The following is a 24,754-nucleotide window of genomic DNA, read 5'->3' as shown; positions in this document are numbered from 1 at the left end:
CTAACTCTATCCCTCTCCCTTCCTCTCTGTAAAAAATCAATAAAATATATTTTAAAAAGAAGAAGAAGAAGGGCAGGCCTGGCTCCTTAGTCCAAGTGCCAGATGCCAAGTGTCTGATTTGGGACTCAACTCCAAATCAGAGCTTCAGGCGCCATCCAGTGGCTATTGAAGAAATTGCAGGACAAAAGAGCAGATGAGAAAAGAAACCCCAGAGAAGGCGGTCCTAGCCATCGCCAAAGGAGGGAGCTTTGCGCTCCTGGCCACCCCATCAGTTGGCGTCCTCAATCCAATCAGACCCCCTAGGCTGCTGCCTGACCCAGGTGGGTTTCTCTCACTGTGTGATCTTGAGCAGGCAACTCTGCCCTCTAGGCCTGGTCCCCCAACTGTAAAATAAAGGTTTGGGGCAGATAAAGTCCTAAGTCAGGCGCTGTGGTTTAGCACTTTAGCCCATCTGACCCTCAAGTCCATGTAAGATCTCAGTCATCAATTATTCCGTCCCCACATACTCCAGTCACTCCTAACCACACACGTTCATGCTTCATTCACCTGTGAAATCCTCCTTGGCTGGAAATCCTACCGAAATTCCAGCCACAGGGTAAGGCTTGGCTGGAAGGTCTGCAAAATGGGGGTGATAAAGGCAATAATTCCTACCTCACAAGGTTTTTGTGAGGATAAAATGCCAGTACCTGCAAATCACTTAGAATAGTGCTCAGGACTAAACGCGTTAGCTGACATTATAAGAATAATTAATAGCTACCATTGATTGAGAGGCATTCATTGTGCCAGGCGCCTTAGAATATTTCCTCAGTTCTCACCATCACTCTTGGGGGTAACAATTTCAATCCCCATTGACAGACATGGGAACAAGGAGTAATTTGCGCACAATCACTCTAGGACTGGAAGCACTTTAATCTTTGCGTTTTCTTACATGCACTTGGAAAATGGTACTGGTCTGTGCTCTGTACCACAGAGGGCTGGTTTTAGGGTTGTTGTTTTTGTGGTTTGTTTGTTTGTTTGTTTGTTTAAGGAGCAGAGGCAGAGAGTGTGGGGCACAGGCTGGGCAGGCAGAGGCCTGCTCTGCGCCGAGGTCCTGGCTGATACCCTCTCTTCTTCCTACCTAATGCAGGAGGGAGATGAAATCCAGGCGAAACTCACCTCTCCGCCCCCACCCCGTCCATTTAGGGGCTCAGTTACTGCCTCCTGCTTCCTCGCCAACTCCCCGCCCAGTTCCAGCAGCTTTTCCATCAGGTTTGGGGGCACCACGAGATAGGTATGGCCAGAGAGCGAAGCGTTTGACCCGCTGCGGAATGGAGGGGGCGCAGACTTGCGCAGACCCCAGGGGTTCCCCTGGAGCCCCCTCCCCTCCCGCAGCCGGCAGAAGGAGCCGTCTGTTCTGGCTGAATAAACAAGGAGGGGGAAGCGGTGCCCAGGCCCCTGCCCCACAGCCCGACCCCCGCACAATGCGCCTTTCTCGGAGGAGACGCCACTCGGGCGCCGCAGGAGCGCGCTCCGTCTGGCCTCCCCTCCCCCTGGCGGCGTAGCAAGACCCACAAACCGACCCCGAGGAAACCAGATTTTTTTTTTTTTTTAAGAAAAAGAAAACAAGCAAACAAAAAAAGAAATCCAACAAAGAACTGAGAGCAGAGAAGCAAGCGGCAGAGCGTGCAGACCCAGCACGCGTCCCTGGCCTCCGCAGTCAGGCTTGTGATCCCGGCGAGGCCAGCTCAGCGCTGGGAACCCACCAGCCCCTGGTCCCCGACAGTCCGAGCCCAAGGGGCTCAGGCTCAGTCCCGCCCTGGCGCCCCGATGGCTCAAGAGGGGGCATTGTCCTTGGGGCCTCACCCCTGCCCGGTCCGGGCCATCGCGGCCTCACATATGGGTGGCCAGCTGGTTCTCCAGATCCTCCAGGCGCGCCGTCAGCTGGGCGAGTGAGCGGTTAAGGAAACCGGCGGGGATCGAGGGGGTCCCGTCCCCTTCACTCCAGCCGGCGCCCCAACTCAAAGGATATGGTTCTGCGTGAGACTCTCGAGCGCCCCCAGCGTGCGGCCCTGGAACTCCACGAGGCTTTCGCACTCACAGGGACTCCGAAGCTCTGTCCCGGCGCTGATGCCCTCCTCTGCCAGCCAGGGACAGAGAGTCAGGGGAATGAGAATCTGCAGGACCAGGGGTCCCTGGCCAAGGCCCTGTGCTCTGCCTCCACCCAGCCTGTGGTTGAGTGTATGGGGCTTGGGTTCAAACAGACCTGGGATGAGTCCAGCTACATACTAGTAGCTGTGAGATATTGGAAACCTCACCCAACCTTTCTAAGCCTCGTTTCCCCATCTGTAAAAAAGGATACGAGAAAATCTATTCATTGGCTGGTACTGAGGATTCTATCATTTGTGTGTGTCTATACACACCTTAGAAGAGTGTTTCTCAAAACTCGATGCTCAGAATCACCCGGAGATCTTGTTAAAATAAAATAGTGGCAAGAGTTCACAGCCGCACTCTCCAAGTGAAACTTTATGCAGCGATGACATGTTCCATATCTGCCCTGTCCTGTGTGGTGGCCACAAGCCACGTGTGGCTATTTAACACCTGAAATATGGCTTTGTGTGACTACAGAACTAATTTTTTACCTTAATTGTAATTAATTTAAATTAAGTGGGCACATGTCCCTGGTGGCTACCTTATTGGGAGCGCAGATGCAGAGCACTGCCTGACACAGTAAATACCTGACAGAGTATTTCAACTAGACCAGCGGTTCTCCAAGTGTCCTGGGACAGGAAGCATCAGCGTCATCTGGGAAGTTATTAGAAATGCAAATTATCAGGCTCTACCTGGATCAGAAACACTGCAGTTGGAGCCCAGCAATCTGTGTTTTAACTGAACCTCTAGGTGAGTCTGATGCAATAAGTGCCTTATAATTAAGTTTGGCCCCCGTTTTTCTTTTTTTTTCTTTTTTTTAATATATTTTATTGATTTTTTACAGAGAGGAAGGGAGAGAGATAGAGAGTTAGAAACATCGATGAGAGAGAAACATCGATCAGCTGCCTCCTGCACATCTCCCACTGGGGATGTGCCCGCAACCCAGGTACATGCCCTTGACCGGAATCGAACCTGGGACCTTTCAGTCCGCAGGCCAACGCTCTATCCACTGAGCCAAACCGGTTTTGGCTGGCCCCCATTTTTCTTAGCTACATAGAAAATAATGGTGAATTTGACAACGGATGGTACCTTGGATTCATTGACGTTCTGTAAACATGTGGCATTTTTAATGACAGCACAATGCCTGGGCCTCCAATAAAGAATTGCTGTTATGATTTTAAAGGTTACTTCTTAGTCTTGTATGCATCCTTAGCAAACTGCTGTATGTCATCCATTAATGGCCTTGGTGACTGTCCCACAAAGACTCCTAACTTTGCAGATGAGGAAATCCAGGTGGGGTGGGGAGGATCTGCCCAAAGTCATACAGCCAATTGGTGACGGGCCTCAACTCCAGATCCCAGATTTCTCTTAGGATTCTAGAGCTGGAGGCAACCTTGGGTAGCCAGCACCCTCCCCTGTTACAGAAGGGAAGTTGAGGGATGGGTGGGGATTAAGTGTCTTCTCCAATGTTACACTGTGTGGGACATGAGAACCAGGAGAGGAAGGGCCCTGAAGGAGCAGCTATCCAGTGCCTCCCCAATGTGCTGGCTAATTATTAGAATTAGCCTGGGGGTGTATGTGTGCATGTGTATATGCATATACATACACACATATTAGTATGTATCCACCTATATGTATGTGTATACAGCTGACCCTTGAACAAAGCAAGGATTAGAAACTCTGACCCACTGCATAGTTGAAAGTCTGCAGATCACTTAAGTCAGCCCTCTGCATATGCGGATTCGTTGACCTATGAACAACATGGATTTGAACTGAGTGAGTCTACTTACAGGCATACATTTTATCCACATATAAGTGGACCCATGAAGTTCTGTGTGTGTGTGTGTGTGTGAGAGAGAGAGAGAGAGAGAGAGACTTCCTAGGCCCAGCCTAGCTCTCCTGAACCTCGCTCTGGAGGTAGGGCCTGGAAATCTGAAAGAAGAGTCACATCTCAGGCCTGGGTTAGAGTCTAAAGACTCTATGGTAAAAGCTACCCCCAAAAGCCCCTGTATAGCCTCTAAAGTACAGTTCACAAGGTTCAACAGCTCTCTTCTCCTCCTTCACAGCATTTTTTCAGCTGAACACCATGATTGCATTTATGGGCTACATTGTTCAAACGAAAATACATAGCTTTGTGTACTTGAAACACTCCGTCCTGCCACTTTGCCAAGTCTGTACAATTGAATTCCAAGTTAATGAACTATAGAAACGCTGGTTGGCATTCCTCTGAGAAATTTGCCCAAATCATTCTGAACACCCACTAGTTTTGGGGACAGGTCTAGCCCAGTCTAGTGCTTCTTAAACTTTGACATACATACAAACGCATTTGGTTCAAGTGCAAAATCTAATTCATGTGGCCTGGAGAGAGTTGGGAATGCTGCTGTTCTTACAAGCTCCCCAGTAAGGGCCCTGCTGCTGGTCCCGGGCCACACTTCGAGTAACAAGGCTCTGGCTAGTGAGGCCCACGCCCTGGCTGTAACTCTAGGAGGGGATGCGGGTGAACAGTAAGGGGAGAGATCAGAGGTTAGGCAAAGAGAGAAGGGGAGGGGCCGAGTCAGACGTGCTCACCCGGGCAGATGCTGCCTTTGAGGTTCTCCAGCAGGTGCGTCATGGTGCTGAAGTCAGGGGAGTAGGACACGTGCAGCTCTGCGGGCTCGGAGGCGATCTCGCGCAGCTCCTCCTCCACCGCCTTGCCCACGCCCACGGCGTACATGACGATGCCTACGGAGGGCACAGGGGGCGCCCTAGACCTCAGGAAAGTCACCTCCCCGCATCCAACCCAACCCCACGCCAGCGCGCCTCGCGCCAAGCCCACCTTCCTCCTTGGCGCGCGCAGCCCACACTGAGATGTCATCCTGGGAGCGGCCATCGGTGAAGACCAGGCCCACGCGAGGTACATTGAGGACGCGGGGCCGCGCGCCCTGCGCCTCGGAGAAGCTGTGTTCCACCATGTGGCGCAGCGCCAGCCCCGTCATGGTACCGCGCTCCATGTACTCCACAGCCAGGACCGCCTGCTTCACCTCGGCCGCGGTGCCATAGCGGCCCAGAGGGAACTCTGTGCGCACTCGGCTGGAGAACTGCACCATCCCCACGCGCGTGCCCTCGGGGGACACGTCCAGGAAGTCCACGATCTGGTTCACAAAGCGCTTCACCAGCTCGAAGTTCTGAGGGCGCACGCTCTTGGAGCCATCGACCAGCAGAACCAGATCCACGTGGCCCTCCCGGCACCCTAGGCAGTGAGGAGAAGGTCTTGGATGGAGAGACCAGAATCTTGGCTGGCCGCAGCCATCTACCCAGCTCGTCACTCATTCATTCTGTAACAGACACCATGTGTGAAGGCCTTCCGGGGCCAGGCACTGGCATGATGTATGGTTATTATTATTATCAGCATCGTCACAACCTTTGCCATTTACTGAGCGCTGAGCACAACAAACCAGGCAATACGCTAAAAGCATCTTAACAATAACAACAATAATAATAATACCCACAACTACAATCGTTAGTCTTTATTGATCATCTGCTATGTACCAGACAGAATCCTAAACACTTTACCAGTATTAACAATACGAAATAAAAACAAAAACATTATTATTTGACAGCTTACTGTGTGTTAGGCACTGGGCTAGGAGCTTTATGTGTTGTTTCTCAATCTTCCCAATAACCTTGGGGATTATCCCCATTTTCTGTAACTCGAGGTTCTGAAGTATGACGTGTTTTGCTCTGGATTCCATAGCCAGGGTTTGAAACTAGGTCTGTCTGGCCCCAAACCCATGCTCCTAAGCACTCTGCAATGTTGATGCCCCTGTTGTGAGCCAGGGACGTGGCTAGTCCTGAAGGTATTTCAACAATAAATGTAACATAATCCTGGTCCATAAGGAAATTAGGACAGAGCAGAGCAGTCAGACGTGCCCTATGTGCCAGCAGAGAGCCTGAGGTAAGAACAATCGTTCTTCCTGGACTTGGTGAGGAAGGCGACTTGGTCTTCGAAGAAGAGTGGGACTTGTCCAAGGCACGGAGGGACATTCCAGATGGCAGGGGCAGAATACGCCCAGGCATGGAAGTTCCTGACACATGTGGGGATAGACAGGCCAGTCTGGCTAAAGTGTTCAAGTGTGGCAGGAGACAGGCTTATGGGGTTGGCTGAAGCTAGACTGTGATGAGCTAAGGCAGTCGTTTCAAAAATGTGACCACAACACACAGTAAAAACAACAACAACCATAATAATACATCATAATGTACTACATATGCTCAATTAAAATTATGTTTCATGAAATATTTATTCTTTCTACATGCTGTAAACTCTATTTTTTCTTTCTTTCATGTTAATACTGGTTGTAACTCCCTAATTTGATTTCATTATCCACGAATGTGGTTGTACCCCCCATTTGAAAAACTCAGGGTTAAGGCATTTGATCTTTATTCTGTAGGCACTGGTGAGCCACAGATGGCTTTTGAGCGAGGGAAGAATGTGATCAAATACAGGAATGGGCAAAAGTAGGTTATAGTTGTTTGTATGGAAAATAATACAATAATCAACAAATAATAATACAAGAATAAACTTTGTGTTTCACATACTCACAACTGTAATCTTACTTTTGCCCACCCATGTATGTATTTTCTTTTAATTTTATTGATTTTTTTACAGAGAGGAAGGGAGAGAGATAGTCAGAAACATCGATGAGAGAGAAACATCGATCAGCCGCCTCCTGCACATCCCCCACCAGGGATGTGCCCGCAACCCAGGTACATGCCCTTGACCGGAATCAAACCTGGGACCCTTCAGTCCGCAGGCCGACGCTCTATCCACTGAGCCAAACCGGTTTCGGCCCATGTATGTATTTTTAAAAAATTAACCTTGGCCGGCCAGTGTTGCTCAGTGGTTGAGGGTCGATCGATGAATCAGGAGGTCACCATTCCATTCCTAATCAGGGCACATGCCTGGGTTGTGGGCTCGATCCCTAGTACGGGGCGTGCAGGAGGCAGCCAATCAATAATTCTCTCTCATCATTGATGTTTCTATCACTCTCTCTAAAATCAATAAGAATATATTGGCAACAGGGTAAAGAATTGAAGAGAAAGAGATAGAGGCAGGGCATGGCACACCCTCCAATGCCATCACCACCACCTACACTCACACATTCACACCACACCCACACCAAAGTCAAGGGTGCTCAGAACGTGAGCAGTGGGGCAGGGACAGACAGTGTCCCCTCCCACCCATAACTCACGGTTGCAGCTCTTGCCATCTGCCTGGAGTTGCCGTCCATCAGGGCACAGGCAGCGGTAGGTGAGGCCGTCACTCACACACTGGAACTCACACCCATGGTCTATGCCATTGCAAAGGTCCCGAGCTGGAAGGAGAGACAGGTCGGGATAAGTCAGGGTGGACTCCACTAGCTAAGACCCTTTGCCCCTCTGCACAAGGCAGGAGACCCCTCCTCACCATGACAGCTCCTCCCATCAGGTAGCAACTCGTGGCCTTCTCTGCAGCGGCACCTTGGCCCACCAAGGGTGCTAACACACTCATGCTGGCAGCTGTGGTTCCCAAAGCTGCAGTGATCAATGACTGGTGGGAAGGGAAAGGCAGTAAGACATGGCTTCTGATTGGAGCCATTAGAGACCTCAGTCCAGGATACTAATGTGTGTGAGGGGGGCAGGCAGGGGGGGTGTCGCTCAACCCTGCAGCTCCTCTGGTCCTGCTGGAGTACAAAGCCAGCTCTGAGTCAACAGAAATAGGAACCTGGGGAACTGACACAGTGGTGCTCACAGCCATGCGTTTCTTCAGTGCACAGGCCAATGGCTGAGGAAGAGGGGAGGCTGACATATACTTTGGGGGCTGCACTTCTCAGCCCTGACAGCACAGCTTTTAAAAAATACTCACGCCCCAACCAGCTGGCACGGCTCAGTGGCTGAGTGTCACCCTATGAACCAGGAGGTCGATTCACGGTCAGGGCACATGCCCAGGTTGCAGGCTTGATTTCCAGTGTGGGGTGTGCAGGAGGCAGCTGATCAATGATTCTCTCTCATCATTGATGTTTCTATCTCTCTATCCTTTTCCCTACTTCTCTGATGCCTGTACTGCAATTCCCAACTATCCTGATTTAATTAACCTGGGGTGGTAACCAGGCATCTGTGATTCCTATATGCACAGGCCTCCTTGCTCTGGGCCAGGTGGCCCTACCAGCTCAAGACCCAGATGCATACCAGAGTGTGTCTTACTAAGCCAGGATTAAGACCGAGAATCCACAGCTGTGGAAGTCAGGGCCCCTGCCCTGAAGATGCTCACTGACTAAAGCAGGAGGACTAGATCCTGCCACTTCACCCGTCTGAGCCTCCATTTCCCCACCTGCAAAATGAGGAAACAATGGAAGAGAGCCATTGCTATTTACAACTTCCTTCTGGGGAAGGTGAGCTATTGCCCTGCTGCGTATCTTGATGGCTTAGATGTGCAAAGATGGCCTGGCGCTGCACTGGGGAATAAGGGCTGGAGAGAGGTGAGTTATCCTGCATTAAAAAAAAGTGAGAATTTGGGGTTTCTAGAAAAGAGGGGGAAGTGGAGAGAGGAAGAAGAACAAGACAAATGGTGTGAAGATGAGTGGCTGTGTGGGTTGAGAATGCCAGTAAAAAAAATCCCTTGCAGTGGGTGACCAAGGGCTTTTAGGGTCAAGGGTGCTTAGTATTCAATTATTTATAAAATGGATGTTTCAGGGGACATCTGTAATACTTTCAGCAATAAAGATTTTTGAAAAAGGATGTTTCCTTTGGTGTGTGTACTGGTATGTTTGGCTTTACTGAGATGTAATTCACACCTGTGTCCACCCCATCTTTAGTGAAATGGGCATACGCACGCACTTACAAGTACACACACATGTTGTTGTGTGCACAAGTGCGTGAACCAAGGAAGAGGCTGATTTATGTGCATGGAACAAGGACAGCATGTGTGGGGTTGAGAAATTGAGAGAGGAGCCATAAACTGATTGAATTCTGCAGAAGCTCAGAGTGAGAGGGGGCCACAGAATGTAAGCACTTGGGGAATTCCCGGAGATCTGGGGTGGGGGGGATTGGGATGTTCATGGGTCATCACATAGGGTTTCAAACCAGTTTTGTCAAAGTTCTAGAAACAAGAAACCCCCAGGGGACATTATGGGGATCACATGACCTCATTTTCCAGGTTGTGGTGAGGTTGGGAGATAATGTATGCAGTGCTCCAAGCACAATGTCTGATATTAACTTGGCACTCAGCACATGGTATCTGTCATTAAGATGAAAGGAGTGGACACAGCTACACATGAAAAAGAAAGTCCCAATGGTACAAGCAAAGGCATTGTGTGTCGTGGCTTTTCCGGAGGCAAAAATAAAGAACCCGGCCTTGAAAGATTTGCAGGTGCAGGGAGGAGCAGGAAGAGAGCCCCGGTGAGCAGCCCAGGTGAGATGCAGAAGCAGGAATGACAGCATGTACGTGGCAGGGGAGGTGGTGTATGGCGACCATAAGTGAAGACTCCAACAGTGTCTAAGTTACAGAAACTGTAAAGACGTGCCTGTGAGAAGACACAAACACATTTGGAAGGTGAACTGGAGCCAGACAGGAGACGGGAGGATGCAGAAAGCACACTTAATTGCGGGGTCACGGTTCCTAGCTGTGGACTTGTGTGGCTCCAGGCATGCCTTCCCTTTCTCAGACCTATAAACCGAGGGAGCCGGACTTTACTTCCAAAGACCTTTCCAGACGCATTGGGCTGATGCTGGGGCAATGGGGGGGCCTCGGAAGGCTCAGGATGGCAGGGCCGGAATAGTTCTCACCCAAACAGCCCTTGTGATCTGCAGCTAGCTGGTAGCCAGGATTGCAGGTGCAGTGGAAGGTGCCAGGGGAGCTGACACATTGGTGCTGGCAGCCGTGTCCCCCCTCAGCACACAGGTTCTTTCCTGAGGACACACAAGAGTAGAAGAGCAGGGGACAGATGGGCAGAACCCTCCAACAGGAGACAGCTGGGCGGGGTCAAAGGCAGGAACCATGATCAGGTTTGGACTTAGGTGGGATATGATTCACTCGAGAAGGGCCGATCTGAGTGGGAAGGAAGGCTTCGGGAAAGAACAGGGCCTGTTCACAGCCCCTGTGAATAGGCTCAGAAGAGGGAGGCTGGGCTATGTGTGTAATGGGCTGGGGCAGGACTATGCTGGTAGAGGCGGAGAGGCGCTGAATCCAGGTGGGTGGAGTCACCCAAGGTGTGACTCAAACAGCTCTATCAGCTTGGAGGAGGAGCTAAGGTGCGAGAAGGCGGGGCCATGCCTGTGTGGGCGAGACATGGCTCTTTGGAGTGGGTACTGGGCCCTCATCTTTGAGGGGCGGCGCTTCCAGTGTTGAGGGGCGGTGTTGGAGTTGGACATGAAGCCTGTGGTAAACCACAGCTCATCCTACTTGGAGAGTGCGCCGAACGTTGCTCCTGGTGGGTGAAGCCGAAGCAAAAGTGGCCAGAGCTGGCCTGTGACACAGCGTGGCTGCGTGGCTGCGTGGCTGCGTTCGGCCTCGGGCGCCTCCGCTCTCTGGTGGGCGGGGCCCCGCCTGGGGGGAGGGGGTGCACTGGGGCAGGAATGGGAATGGAGGCACATTGAGCCTCGCTCCAGCGCTCCCCAACTCACCACACAGCCGGCCCTGGAACTGCAGGCCAAACTCCTGGATAAGGTCGAAGGACTCGACCAGGAAGACGTGCTCGTCCAGAGGGGGCGAGGCCATGGCGCGCAGGGAGCCCACGTCGGCGCGCTGCACCCCCACCGCATAGATCTCGATGCCGCGGGCGCGCGCCTGCGCCGCCACCTCCGCCACCCGATCCTGGGGCCGCCCGTCGGTCACGATCACAGCGACTCGCGGCACGCGCGCCTCCAGCGGGCGCGCGCCTTCGGCCACGCTGAAGGCCACATTCATGGCGTATTGGATGGCCAGCCCCGTCATGGTGCCCTGCGCCAGGGGCACCAAAGCGCGGATGGCGCGCTCCATGTCCTCGCGGCGCGAGAAGGCTCCGAGCCGGAAGACGCTCTGCACTTGACTCGAATACTGGATCACGCCGACGCGCGTGGCGTTGGGCCCCACGTCCAAGCGGCGGAGGAGGCCCACCAGGAACTGCCGCATGGTCTCGAACTCGAAGGGGCGCACGCTGCGCGAGCTGTCAATCACAAACACCAAGTCCAGGGGTCCAGTGCGGCACCTGGGACCTGCGAGGAGACCAGGAAGGACTTTCCTAGGTCAGCGAAGCCTCCTTTCCGAGGAGATCCCCAGGGAAAACCAGGGCGGAATGGCACCCTCCCTGCATAACAGCGCCCACAGGGAACTACCCTGGCAACTGCACGGAGATGCCTTCACTCGCCCAGCATGTGTGAGGGCCTGGGCTGGGAGATTCACCGGTCCTCTATCCCACCATCCCACCGCTCTGACGGCTATGCCGAGGAGGCATTACCCCTTTGGGAGAGGGAGAGGGAACGTCGCAACTCAAATGCCTGAGGAGCCAGGCGGGCAACATAAACGAGTGAGCCGGTGGGGTAGGATGGCGGGCACCCAGAGAGCCCGTATCCCTCCTAGAGTGGGCAGCTGCAGCCAAAATTGCATGCAGCCAAGCAGATCCGTGTTAGCAGATGCTTGGATTTTTAAAGAGAAGTCCCAAATACGAATTTTTATGTGAAATCTCTTGATTTTTTTCAATTAGCTCTGAAAAATTTAACACCAAATGGGCATTCTGCATGAGCCCAATCTTGTTATCTCTAAGCCGCATCCTACAGATGAGGAGACTGAGGCCCAGAGAGGTGAAAGGGTGGATTCAAACTCAGCCTGCTGTGTGTGGGGGGGGGAGGGGGGGTGCGGGGGGGAGCGCTCCAAAGTCTGACTTTTCTCTCCCAGCAGGCCTAGCTGGCTGCAGACAGAAAACCTGCTTCTGTCCCTCTCCCCTCGCTGTCAGGACTGGGCCCCTGCTCACCTTCGAACTGGAGCTGGGTTTCCCAGGGCTGGAGAAGGAGCAGCAATATGGGCAGTGGTGAGCATGGGAGGCCCCTCATGGCACTTGGGGGACAGGAAACGGGGTGTCAGAGCCTGGAGGGGGGAAAGGAAATGGCAAAACAATAGTATCTGCAGAACCCTCATTCTGGGTGAGGGGCACTTGGAGGCATAGGAGGGTCCTGGGTTTATTTTACTAATCTCTCTACTTTCGTGTATCTTTTCACAATTAATTTTCGTTACAGTGAGATTGTTGAATTCCTTGTGCCAGGCACAATGTTAACCACTTCTCACGCATTGTGGCATGTAGCCCTCTCAACAATTCTGAGACACGCTGTTTCTGTTCCCCTTGTACAGATTAGGAAACAGGCTCAAAGAATTGGAGCGCCGGAACCCAGTCTCACAAGAAAGTGGCTGCGCCGGGAGACAATCCTACACCCAGGGGACTGGTAGCGAGTGTCCCACGCCCTCGCTTCCCGGGGAGGGAACCTCTGCAGAAGGAAGCCATTCCCCCCGCGGGTCCCCTTCCCCTCCCTGTACAAGGCGCCTCTGTGTGGCTGTCCTTCACACACACACACACACACACACACACACACACACACGCTCACACACACACTCATACACACACAATCACACACACGTTCACACACACACTCATACACACACAATCACACACGCGCGCGCGCACACACACACACACACACTCACACACGCTCACACACACACGCTCACACACACACGCTCACACACACACGCTCACACGCACACTCATACACACAATCACACACGCGCGCGCACGCGCACACACACTCAGCCACATACACTCAGCCACACACCGCGCCACCGCAGGCCTCCGGGAGCGCTGAGCGCTCGGGTTGAGAGAGTAAGGGGCGGGCACTTCGTGGCCAAAACCCACCGCGCACTTGAATTCCAGGCTTAGTGCCTGACTCCCCTCCAGCTCTCAGGAGAAGCCGCCAGGGGGCGCCTCCCGGGCCTGGCTTCGTTGGCTCGGTGGCCGTGGGAAGCCCACATCTGCCCCGCAGGTGCCCCTGCCCAGAGCAAACAGCGGGCCGGGAGCCCGGGGCCTTGAGATAAGGCGGGGGTAGGCTATATCCGGCATGAGGGCCCGGGAGCAGGAGCGCGCAGGGTTCTGAGGGCGGCGGCACGGGGCGCACCCAGAGGGCTGAGAGGGAGCAGAACGCGGCCATGGACCCTGTGGGGGCAGCAGGTGAGCGTTTACCCTCCCGAGGCCCTTCACGAGGCCCCTCGAGCACCACGAGAAAGACTCCCATTGTACAGATGGGGAAAATGAGGCCCAAGAAGGCTGCCCACGGAGCTGCAAAGGAACCTGGGACTCCTTGTTCCCCTTCTTCCCTTTGAGTTGCCTGGCAACCTGGTGTCTAGGAGCCACTGGACCTCTTTTCTTTGCATTCACTCCCTCTGCTCTCTACCCTCTCCCGCGCCCCGCGCTGAGGCTGCGTTGGCCATTTTTCTATTGCTGTCTCTTGGTAGGGGGGCCAGCCGCCCCTAACCCAACCGCAGCCCCGCCCCTTCCCCCAGTCCGTGAATGGGCCTATTCTGAGCAAGGTCGGTGCCGCCGCTCACTCCAGGCGGCTTCCCGTCCCGGATCCTCTCCGCCTCCGCCTCCGCCTTCAGGCCGGTGGAGGAACAAAAATCCGTCTGGCAGAGACCGTCACGGAGGGTGACTAAGCCAGATGTGCCAGCTGCTGGAGGTGGGAAAGCGTGGAATGCTTTCTCTAGCTTGGGCCACAGCTGAGGCCAGCATCCCGCCTCCCCACCCCCCAGAGCAGGGGCGTTTTAAAGGCACAAGAGGCTTTTGCCACCTCCCATCCTTTCCTACTTTCAGAAGCCTCCAGGCCCCCCAATCTTGATTCAGGCCGCCCTTATCCTGCTCTTGGCGTGAGCAAACACCTCACCTGGCATCCTACTGTGGCCCAGGAGCCCTAGAAAATCAAAACAGCGCTGCCTCCAAGTTCATCACCTTTCCAACCCCCTCCTTCCACAAAGGAAGGAACTAGTCCAGAGACACTGGTGTCTCTCCCAAAGCCACACAGCAACGTGGTGACAAGGCTGAGCTAGAACCCAGAGCTCCTCGGAGGGGTGACTCAATCCTGCGTTAAAATGAATGATTTGGAGATGCCTTTCGGGTGGGGAGAGCGGGCTCCAGGGGGAGGAGTGCTGTGAATAATTCCTCAAGAGCTGGCTGAAGGGCGAGCACCTTGAGGAGGTTCCAGGAGGTTCCCGAGGGGAGGAGAGTAGGGGAAACGTCCCCTCCCTTTTTGGTGGACTTGCTGGTGTGGACTCAACTTGGAAAGGGCCCCACGGAGGTGGGAAGGGCACTGCGGGTCAAGGGCGGACACAACAGGGGTGCAGCCGCGGCTGAGTGCGGTCGCCTGGTCGGGCTGGTGGCCTGCTCCCCCGCAGAACCCCCAGGCCCTCTGACTCACCTGAACCTGCGAGACGACTCGGAGGCGCGGCCGCAGAGCGGAGCCGACGGGCGGGGCCTCGCGGGCAGCTGGAGCAGGTAGGGCGCGGGCGGCGTGCCCGAGGCGGGGACAGCCAGGCAGCTGCCGCGGGCGCCGGCGGCGGCGCATTTAACCCCGGCGGCGGGTGGGGAGGGGAGCGCGGGCTGCGACCCTCCCACTGGCAGGGCGATCCCCTCGCTCCGAGGGCGGGGCGGGGCCTGAGCGGCGCCCCCGGCTCCAGCCCCCGAGGGCCGGAATTCGGTGCCGCGGGAGGCTGGGCGGCCGCCCCTCCGCAGCCGGAATGCGTTGGAGGCCTCGAGCCACTTCCCCGGGGGAGCCCCAAGGGTGGAGCGGGGCTTGGCCGGGCCGCCATTTGCCTGGCCCGGCTTCCGAGGGCGCGGCCGGCTCTTGCCCTCCGCTGCCCCCTCCAGGGGTGAGGAGAGGCCCTGGACACGGGTCCTGCGAAGAGGGCAAAGGGTTCCGAACAGCCTTGGTTCATGGCTCTGCCCGCCTCACTGGTCGTCCCTCAAATCTCTGCCACCACGGACTCCGTCACACGTTCTCTGCAATTTCTTAAGTCTTGGGCCCACCCTCACCCACCCACACCCACCCTCATCCGTCCTCACCCACCCTCATCCACTCTCACCCACCCTCACCCACCCTCACCCACCCTCACCTACCTTCATCCACCTCCACCCACCCTCACCCACCCTCGCCCATTAGAACTCGCAGGCTGAGAATCCATCAGGCCCTAGGCTCAGCCTGGCCCCCTCCACATGGCAACGGAGGCCCTGCAATCAAGGAAAGTACAACTGAGACAGTAACAGGCCTCTGCTCTGCGGAGGAAGGAGGGAGGGTTATTCTGACCAGGGAAAAATGGAAATGCTCTCCTCCCCCAATCCCAGGATACTGGGAACACGGGTTGGGGCCCTTCAGCCTTTGCAGGTGTCTGCCAGCAGGCAAGAGAGCGCTCTGCTCCCTGGGTCCAGCAAAGGCTCCTGTCCCCTGGCATCAAGACTTCCCTGGGTGGGTCCCCTCAGGGTGCAGGGAGAGCCAGGCGCCCTCGCAGTCTGCCTCCACCCCAAGGCCAACACAAGTTGGGTCTTTGTGCTCCTGGGCCATCTCCGCAATGCTCCAGGCTACGATGAGCGATGAGCGATGAGCGAGGCGTGGAGCCAGCCCAGCAGAGTGGTGCCTGGGTGGTCCCGGTGGGCTCCCTGCGAGCCTCACTGAGAACCGCACAGCCCAAATATTTAGCTCACGACTTGCATGCGCCCACGAGTGGCCACCACTAGAACTTTATTTCATTCAACGTACGTGCGCTTCGAACTCCATGCCACCTCACCCTTTGCTGCTCCCTGCTGTGGCCTCCCAGGGCATCCCCAGAGCGCACCACTGTCCTGAGGGAAGGCGTACGCCGGTGCTTGCAGCTGCAGTGCGAGCAGACGGTGCGGATCCTGCACGCCAAGGTGGCCCAGAAATCATACGGAAATGAGAAGCGGTAGGTGCCTCGTCCGCCCCTCCCAGGTCACTTTGGCATTTGGCCCTGTGCGCACCTCCTATTAAGCACTTTTGGAACCTGAGGAAGACGGTGGCTCAGCTATTGGCTGATCATGGGCCTTTTCCTTCAGCCACCAATAGTCCCCACTTTGGTCTTAGCAGAACCTCCCTGGGAATCTACAGTCTCCATTCATGCACTCATTCACCCATTCATTCACACTTTCATTCAACAACTAGTAACTGAGTGCTTGTCATGTGCCAGGCTCTCTGGGCACCGCTGGGCGCTGGGCATATAGCTGAACAAGACAAATACAGTCCCTGCTCTCATGACATCTTCATTCTAGTGTCGAAGAGACAGACAATAAAGCCCCCGCAGTCAATGAACAAGATCCCAACGAAAGCTGGAAGGGAATAGATAGTGCAATGTGATAGAAACAGAAGGGAGGGTGCTTTTGCTAGAAAGGCCAAGCTAACGTCTGATCTGAGACTTGAATGTGAAAATGGAGCCGGACAGGAGAGAGTCTGGGGAATCCTGTTCCAATGAGGAGAAACAGAAAATGCACAAACCCTGAGGCAGTACCAACACGGCCTGTTTGAGGTACAAAAGAAGTTCCGTGGCTGCAGTTTGAGAAGGGGGTGGGGATGTAGGAAGTAAATTGGAGAGGTAAGCAGGGGCCAGGTTATATGAGGACTTCGAGTCTAAACCATTGGAGGGTTTTAAGAAGATGAGTGACATGGTTGGCTCATGGTTTTACAAATAAAGATGTGGAGGTGCCAAGAAGCCAGTGGGTCCTGGGTATGTTTTAAAGGTGGAGTGGAGAAGGCTCGCGTGTTCATGGGGTTCACAGTCTTGGAGGAGCCTGGGGAGGGAGGTGGGAAAGGTGGAGGGGGATTCTTTCAGGTTTCTGCTCCCTTTGAGATGCCTACAAGACAGAACAGGGGAGATGATACACGAGCTCAGCGCTTACATGTCTCCGCAGGTTCTTCTGCCCCCCGCCCTGTGTGTACCTCGCGGGTCCTGGCTGGAGGGTGAAGCCAGTGCCGGGCCAAGGTGAGGACAGACCCCAGGACTGGTCGCCTTCCTCGGTAGGGGACCATGCAGCAGGGATTGGGAGCCGGGCGATTCGCAGACCCAGTCTCGCCGCGCCCTCTGGCGGCGGAAAGTAGGCTTGCCCGGCACCTGAGTTCACCCGGAGTCCTCCCGAGCCCGCGGGCGTCCCTTTCTAGCCCACCCAGCAGGGGAACCGGGGCCCACTGTCTGCGGTTACATGGGACTGGACGGCGCATCCGGCAGCGCCGCCGAGACGCAGAAGTTAAATTTCGAGGAGCAGCCCGACTCCAGGGTGAGTGCATGAGAGTAGGTCCCAGTCCTGCTCCCACCCTCGCCTCTTCCTTGGGGAGGAGAGCTCATCTCCTCTGCAGAAGCCACGCGACAGGTAGGGAGGGTCCTGGACACCGAGGGTCTGCAAGGAGGGTGCACCAAGAGCTTGGACTAGGCCGCTTCCGTCACGGCCGACGGGGCGGACGTCAGATAACTGGGGGCGCAAGGTTCACCCCGAGGCGGACAGCTGGGATGAGCCGGCCCCACCCCTGAACCCCTAGGAATTCGGTTGCGCCAAGACCCTGTACATCTCAGACGCAGACAAGAGGAAGCACTTCCGGCTGGTGCTGCGGCTGGTGCTCCGAGGCGGCCGGGAGCTGGGCACCTTCCACAGCCGCCTCATCAAGGTCATCTCCAAGCCCTCACAGAAGAAGCAGTCGCTGAAAAACACCGACCGTGAGCGGGGCGGGGCTGGGTCGTAGACGTGGCCGGGAGGTGCCCTCAAATCTTATGGGTGGGAGGGGTTAGGAAGGGGAGAGATCTGGACTGTAGGGGTGGGGTCAGAGTGGAAGAGGCGGGGTCTGACCCGAGCGGTCTAGCTGACCCAGTGCAGCTGAGCTCTGGGAATAAGTTAGAGAAGCAAGGGCAGAGAGGAGATGGGACCGACACCCGTCTTGAGTGTGCGAGTTAGGGACGGGGTAGTTGGGGGGCCCTCAAACGGCCAGCAGATACTGAACTAGAGACAGATTAAAAGTGACAATAAAACGACAAAGGAAATTCAGTTAAAAAATATTTACTCAGGGCTTGCTCTATGCCTGGCTCTGTGCTGGGTGCTGGATCCCTATCAAACGAGGGCAAGTGTCTGTCTGGAGGAACACACCGTCTAGCAGGGAGAGGGGCATGCATAGAGGATCAAAGAGGCAGTTTGAGACAAGTACTGTCCTGGGAGCCAAGTACTGGAGGATTTGAGACTATAAGGGGGGAAAGCCTGGATAACAGTGACACCACTACACTCGATGGGAGCGGGGAGGGAGGGTTAGCTTTCCTGGAACACATTCCACGCATCAGCCTATTGGATGCTCACTGTGTCCCTGTGAGGTAGGTACTGTCACTGTTCCCATGTTGTAGATGAGGAAAATGAGGTTTGGAACATTCATCCATTCATTTGAGACAAACTTGGGCCTATCCCAGCCGTGGGCAAACTACGGCCCGTTTGAAATGAATAAAACTAAAAAAAAAAAAAGACCGTACCCTCATGTAATGATGTTTACTTTGAATTTATATTAGTTCACACAAACACGCCATCCATGCTTTTGTTCCGGCCCTCCGGTCCAGTTTAAGAACCCATTGTGGTCCTCGAGTCAAAAAGTTTGCCCACCCCTGGCCTATCCTATTCCAGGTGTCTTGCCCAAGATTGGCCAGCTAGGAAGTGGTCCAGCCAGGATTTGGACTTGTGTCAATGTGACTCTGGAGCTCAGCTCTTACTCCTACACCACACTTCCTGTCTGTTAAGACCCCTGAAGGAGGTCTCAGATCCAGGCAGTGCTCTGGCTGACCCTTGGTATCAGGAAAGGGCCAGGGAGGAGTAGGTGTTATAGTGTGATGGGTGCAGGGCAGATTCTGGAGCCAGGTGGCCTGGCTTTGCATCCTGGCTCTACCCTTTACTAGCCCAGTGACCTTCAGCAAGTTGCTCTCTTCAGGAGAGATAATATCATCTACCTCTGAGGGCTGTTGAGAGGTTCAAATGAACTAATACCTATAAAGCATTGAAAACAGTACCTGACCCACAGCAAACTTTAGCTATTATTCAGTGGATGGGAACTTGGGCTAAGTGTAAACTGGGCACCTATAGTATGCCTCACACTGTGAGGGGGGAGAGGGAGACGACCCAAGGCTTTCTCCCCAGGTGGTCAAAATCTAATCAGAAAACAAACTGTGACTCTTCCTATGTGAGAGACTGGAAGAGATCAATGTTAAGCCCTGGAAACATTGGACTGCTGTTTCACACCACATGGCCTCTGCTTATGCAGCCGCCCAAGCACTTCTACCTACTTCATGCTCCCCAGCTGAGAGTATACCCTCCTCCAGGAAGCCCTCCTTAACCCCATCCTTACACACCAGACTGAAATTTTACATTTATGTCCCTGTTTTCCCTCTGAGACCGTGAGCTCCTCCAGAGCAAGACTAGATGTAGTTCTCCCTTTGAGGCTCAGTGCCCACCACACCTAGTGAGTACTTGGTAACTGTGTGTTGAGCTGAAGGAGGCCCAGGCAGCAAAAGGGAGCAGGCGCAAGTGCAGAAGCAGGTCTAAGGCAGGTACTGGATAAGCAGCTGTGAAATATGAATGTCCACTGTGTCTAGGCTGGTGGGCATATGAGTCAAATGGGCACAGGGGACAGACCAGATGTGTCTGGCATGTCCAAGGGACCCAGCCAGGCCAGGGCACTGATTCCACCTCCCCTCTCAGTGTGCATATCCTCGGGCTCCAAGGTCTCCCTCTTCAACCGCCTGCGCTCCCAGACGGTCTCCACGCGCTACCTCTCCGTGGAGGACGGGGCCTTCGTGGCCAGTGCGCGCCAGTGGGCTGCCTTCACCCTCCACCTGGGTAATTACACCAGCGGGCAGGGGCTGGGCACTTGCATTCATTCGCTTCTTTGATCTTCACCACAACCCTTCAAGGAAGGTAAGCTCCGCCCTTGGAACTGAGGCTTTGAAACACAAAAAGACTTGCCAGGGGTCCCAGTGAGGACCCAAGCCCCTGACTCCAGTGTCCAGCCCAGGCCCTCACTCAGCCCGCCCCAGGGGTCAGACACTGGCGAGGATGGCCACCAATGACCCCCCCAGGAGGAGAATCTCCAACCATACCCACAAGACCCGCCTGCGAATGGGGTGGAGCCAGAGGCGAGAAGGGCAGGGCTTGGAGCAGAAGCTTGGGGCACTCTGAGATCCTCCTCTTCCTCCCTTTCCCCCTTCACCCCCCAGCTGATGACCAGTCCTCCCAGGGGGACTTCCCACCTCGAGAGGGCTATGTCCGCTATGGCTCCCTGGTGCAGCTGGTCTGCACTGTCACGGGCATCACCCTACCTCCAATGGTAAGGGAAGGGAGGGTCTCCAGACCCACGCAGAGGGTGACCACGTGGGCAGGGCTGGAGGGTGAGGGCCTGAGGCAGAAAGACACCTATTCAGTTCTCACCCAGGATACTCAGGGCTTTGTGGGGCTGGATAGAGGCACAGGGCTGGCATGGGGGGGGGGGGGGGGTTCCGCCAGTGCCCACTTGGCTATTGGAGTAGCAGAAAGCTGGCTGGGAGGGTGGCATCCGGCACCCGAGCACCTGGCTGTCACACTTCCTGCCACCTTTTTGTTGTAGATCATCCGCAAAGTAGCCAAACAGTGTGCACTCCTCGACGTGGACGAGCCCATCTCCCAGCTGCACAAGTGTGCACTCCAGTTTCCTGGGGGCCCTCCTGGAGGCGGTGGCACCTACCTGTGTCTTGCCACAGAGAAGGTGGTGCAGTTCCAGGTGAGGAGTAGAGATTATCAGCACCAAGCATCTTAGAAAGTCAGAATGCAGAGAACCACACACAGCATGTAAGACCATCATCGTCATAATGAGCTCTCCTTCCTCCCAGGGAATGCCAAAACCAGGGACTATGGAGACAGAATCAGAGAATGTGTAAAAAAAATAATATTACTGAGCAGTACTCCTTCCCAAAGACTATTAGAGGCATAGATGGTTGGAATATAAAATTGTAGACTGTAAGTAAAAACAACAAATAAGAGTATTGAGTATTATTGAGCAAAGTCCATTCGAATCATCAGATTGTAAGCCATAGAACTGTAGAATGTTAGGGCACAGCATTGCAGCGTTAAACATAGAATTCTAGAATCCTAACAAAATAGGCCTTCAGAAGCCAGTTCACCCAGCGAACTTATTTAACTCTGGGAGAACTGAGGGGCCTTGTCCAAGCTCCAAGGGCAGGTAAACCGCAGCGCCTGGGGCTGGAACCCAGGCACCGCCAACCAGAGCTCCCGCCCCTCCCCTCGCGTCTCCGCTCAGGCCTCCCCCTGCCCCAAGGAGGCGAATAGGGCGTTGCTCAACGACAGCTCTTGCTGGACCATCATAGGCACCGAGTCGGTGGAATTCTCCTTCAGCACCAGCCTGGCGTGCACCCGGGAGCCGGTCACCCCGGTGCCCCTCATCAGCACCCTCGAGGTGAATGGGGGTGGGGATGGGGGCAGGGGGACTCTGACGGGCTGCCTGCGCTGGCGGATGAGGCGCTGGGAGGGAGGGCAGCAGGCCTATGGCCACCCCTTCCCCCACACCTCCCGGTCCCCCCCTCTCCCAGCTGAGTGGCGGGGGTGACGTGGCCACGCTGGAGCTCCACGGTGAGAACTTCCACGCGGGGCTCAAGGTGTGGTTCGGGGACGTGGAGGCCGAGACCATGTACAGGTATGGGCGGGGGAGCCTCCTTGGGCCCCGGGAAGGGGAGAGGAGGGTGCTTGTCATCAGCCCTCCCGGATGTCACCGCAGCCCTACCCCCCGCGCCCCGCCCCAGGAGCCCGCGGTCCCTGGTGTGCGTGGTGCCGGTGGTGGCCGCCTTCGGCAGCGACTGGCGCTGGCTGCGCACACCCATCACGGTGGCGGTGAGCCTGGTGCGCGCCGACGGCCTCTTCTACCCCAGCGCCTTCTCCTTCACCTACACCCCCGAATACAGCGCGCGGCCCGTCCCGCCGGGCGCGCCCCCGCCCGCCACCGACGCCGACGCCGACGCCGACGCGCTGCTGGAGAGCATTCACCGCGAGTTCACGCGCACCAACTTCCACCTCTTCATCCAGACCTAGGCGCCCAGGCGGGCCCCGCCCGGCCCTCGGCCCAATTTGCCGGGTGCGAGGGAAGGCCCAGTCCCAGCAGCCGCAGAGGCTCTCGCCACTGACACCGGCCCTGCGGGTCTTCCCGAGTAGCCGGCTCCTCCTTTGACATCTAGGAAGATGCTCTTTGCGTGCACTCAGAGTGTGGCTCTCCCGCCTTCGTCTCCGTTTCACTCTCTAAATCAAACAATCTGTCTGTCCCTCAGTAACTTTATAGATGTCTGTCTGTGTGTCCTGTCGCTCCATCTTTGTCTGCCTGTGTCTCACATCGTTTCTCACGCCCAGGCCTGGCCTACAGACCCTGGAGCACGGGTCCTGATCAGAGTATGAGATCTGTCGGGAGTGTCAAGTGCCACCTGGAGCCCCGGGTTCTACCCTGGAACACAAAGATCTGCCCTTCCTTGTACTCCCTATGGCTGGAGGCAGCGCAGTGCCCTTGCCTGTGTTTCCTCTTTGGCTCACATCTTTAGTGGTTGGGCAGGTGCCGGGGCACTGGGAAGGTCTTGCCATCTTAACTATCCACACAGGCACTTCTCTTGAAGGCCCAATAAGATGCGGTCCTGAGGGTCAGGGGTTACTCTGCTGTGCTAGCAGCCCCGCCCCCCAATCCAAGTGAGACTCTAATCTGTATGACCCACCTGCACAAGGAGAGGGGTGCCCAGTGTACTCCCCCACCCTCACACACACACACAGGAGGAAACACGGTGCCGTGAGCAGACAGCCTGTCCCGTGGGCCCTTTCTAGAGAAGAAGCCAGCAGCCCTGACCCTGTGCCTGCCATGGGGGCCACCTGTCCACTCTGGCAATGAATTACCCCTCCCCCACCCCAAGCAAAGATGCGCCCCAGACACAGAGGGGAACACAGGACACAATAAAACTTTCCCAGGACAACTCCAGACACACCTGAGATCAACTGGGCAGTAACCCAGCTGCCAGAGAAGCTTCTCTGCATGAGGCCCGGAGACCAAGTCACAGGCCGTCCCTGCGCAGCCTGCCCACCCTCTGCCTGCTCTGTGCTCTCCAGGGAAGCAGAAGAACCAGGCAGGGTCCTGACTCTGGCTGCTGGAACCAGGCACACATATCACAGGTGCCAGCGACCTGCACTAGCTCTCATGGTGCCAAACGGAGAGAACCAGTCTGAAATGTTGGTTCAGGGTTCTCACCTCCCCCCATCCCCCCGACCCCCACCTGAACTTTCCTTGAACTCTGAGGAGGGGCTCATTTCCTGCAGAACGCCTCCCCCAGAACATGGAAAGCCCCGTGAGAAAGAAGATGCTGGCCCTTCCCAAGAGGGTTGCTCTAGACTCCCCAGGGCCTCGATCAGCAGGGCGAACCCCCTGTCACAGGGGGGGGAGCAGCTTGTTCGAGGCCCCTCGTGGCCGCCGAGAGCGAATCCTGGCCAAGGAATGCAGGGCACGAGTTGAATGGGAAATGTCCCCGACTTGAGTGCACACCTCAGGAGAGCTTGGGCTCCGTGCCTGCGATGGTGTTGAAGCAGGAAGCCACTCGAAGGAGGCTAAGAGGAGTTTCGCAGCCCACCACACAGGAAGTTGGGGCTCAAGGGCCCATCCAGCCCTGCCCTCAAGGACTTCCTCTGCCACTCCACAGGCAGGCATGGTGGAAGCCAAGAACCTAGGTTGGCCTGAGAGCCCTGGCCCAGCCATGCAGCTTGCCGCAGGGCACCCTAGAACGCGTGGTCTCACCCGCACACCCCCCTGGAAGTCTATGACCACAAAGCTCCAGCCCTAGCCTGAGTTCCAGCTGCTGGACTGTCCTTGGAGGTCCTCCCAGCCTGAGCCTGAATCCATGGAACATCAAACTCCCCTCCCTGCCCACCCCCCGCATAGCCCTTCATCTTTTATCTCCTCCCCCTCATCACCCAGTTTCCAAGGTCTAAGGACTGACTCCACCCCTCCTTCCACACTAAAATAGGCTTCCTCCTTTCCTCTCCTGCCATTTCCACCCCGTTCTCCAAACCCAGCTCAGATGGCACCACCTCCAAGATTTCCCCAAGGCAGGACCGGCTACACAATGTGTAGGGCCCCGTGCAAAAAAATGTACGCCCCTTGTGCCAAAATTATTCAGGATTTCAAGACAGCAACAGCAGAGCCTGAAATCAAGGCAGGGCCCTGCTAAGCACAAGGCCTATTGTGACTGGACACGTCACATGACCATAAAGCAGGCCCTGGTTTCAGGCTTTCCACCTTGTGGAACACCTCACTTGGGACCATGTCCCCCTTGGAATAAAGGGCTTTATGTACATTTCAAGTGTCTCCTATAGACTATGAGCTTCAAGTGGAAAGCTCATCGCTGCATAGCCTGGAGGGCGCAGTACAATGCTTGATTATTGAGTTGGGCTCAATAAATACCAAATTGCATTCCATTGCATTGGCAGTTATCTGGAGGTTGCAAGTGCAAAGTGAAATCGGCAGGTGGCACTGTTCCCTTCCTGAGAATTGAGTTTTCCTACTG

At 55.5% G+C, this 24,754-nt stretch overlaps 2 protein-coding genes across 9 annotated transcripts; one reads left to right on the top strand and one right to left on the bottom strand.

The window, feature by feature from the left end:
* Positions 1–1,560: 1,560 nt before the first annotated feature.
* Positions 1,561–14,837, bottom strand: MATN4 (matrilin 4). Of its 6 annotated transcripts, XM_059706948.1 has the most exons (10): positions 14,575–14,837; positions 12,090–12,202; positions 10,765–11,334; positions 9,928–10,050; positions 7,571–7,693; positions 7,356–7,478; positions 4,943–5,356; positions 4,696–4,848; positions 2,009–2,116; positions 1,561–1,928 (listed from the first exon to the last, which is right to left on the bottom strand). In XM_059706948.1, exons 2-10 carry the CDS (start codon positions 12,166–12,168, stop codon positions 1,870–1,872), a joined length of 1,752 nt encoding a protein of 583 aa, XP_059562931.1. In that variant the 5' UTR covers positions 12,169–12,202; positions 14,575–14,837; the 3' UTR covers positions 1,561–1,869. The 6 variants fall into 6 exon arrangements, with proteins under 6 accessions (XP_059562931.1, XP_059562925.1, XP_059562930.1 ...); XM_059706942.1 differs by having other exon boundaries at positions 1,561–2,116; XM_059706945.1 differs by lacking the exons at positions 1,561–1,928; positions 2,009–2,116 and adding an exon at positions 2,141–2,781.
* RBPJL (recombination signal binding protein for immunoglobulin kappa J region like) lies at positions 12,878–24,665 on the top strand. 3 transcript variants are annotated; one of them, XM_059706952.1, is made up of 12 exons: positions 12,878–13,334; positions 14,552–14,651; positions 15,968–16,093; positions 17,073–17,143; positions 17,320–17,435; positions 17,695–17,869; positions 19,881–20,018; positions 20,396–20,505; positions 20,782–20,934; positions 21,472–21,627; positions 21,761–21,864; positions 22,251–24,665. In XM_059706952.1, the coding sequence occupies exons 1-12, from the start codon at positions 13,313–13,315 to the stop codon at positions 22,390–22,392; spliced, it is 1,413 nt and encodes a 470-aa protein (XP_059562935.1). In that variant the 5' UTR covers positions 12,878–13,312; the 3' UTR covers positions 22,393–24,665. The 3 variants fall into 3 exon arrangements, with proteins under 3 accessions (XP_059562935.1, XP_059562933.1, XP_059562934.1); XM_059706950.1 differs by having other exon boundaries at positions 21,971–22,391; XM_059706951.1 differs by lacking the exon at positions 19,881–20,018 and having other exon boundaries at positions 21,971–22,391.
* The last annotated feature ends 89 nt before the right edge of the window (positions 24,666–24,754 follow it).

The sequence above is a fragment of the Myotis daubentonii genome, chromosome 8, assembly GCF_963259705.1.
Source record: "Myotis daubentonii chromosome 8, mMyoDau2.1, whole genome shotgun sequence".
Classification (NCBI taxonomy): Eukaryota; Metazoa; Chordata; class Mammalia; order Chiroptera; family Vespertilionidae; genus Myotis; species Myotis daubentonii.
Note: the sequence above shows the minus strand (reverse complement) of the source record. Positions and strands in the feature narration are given on the sequence as shown.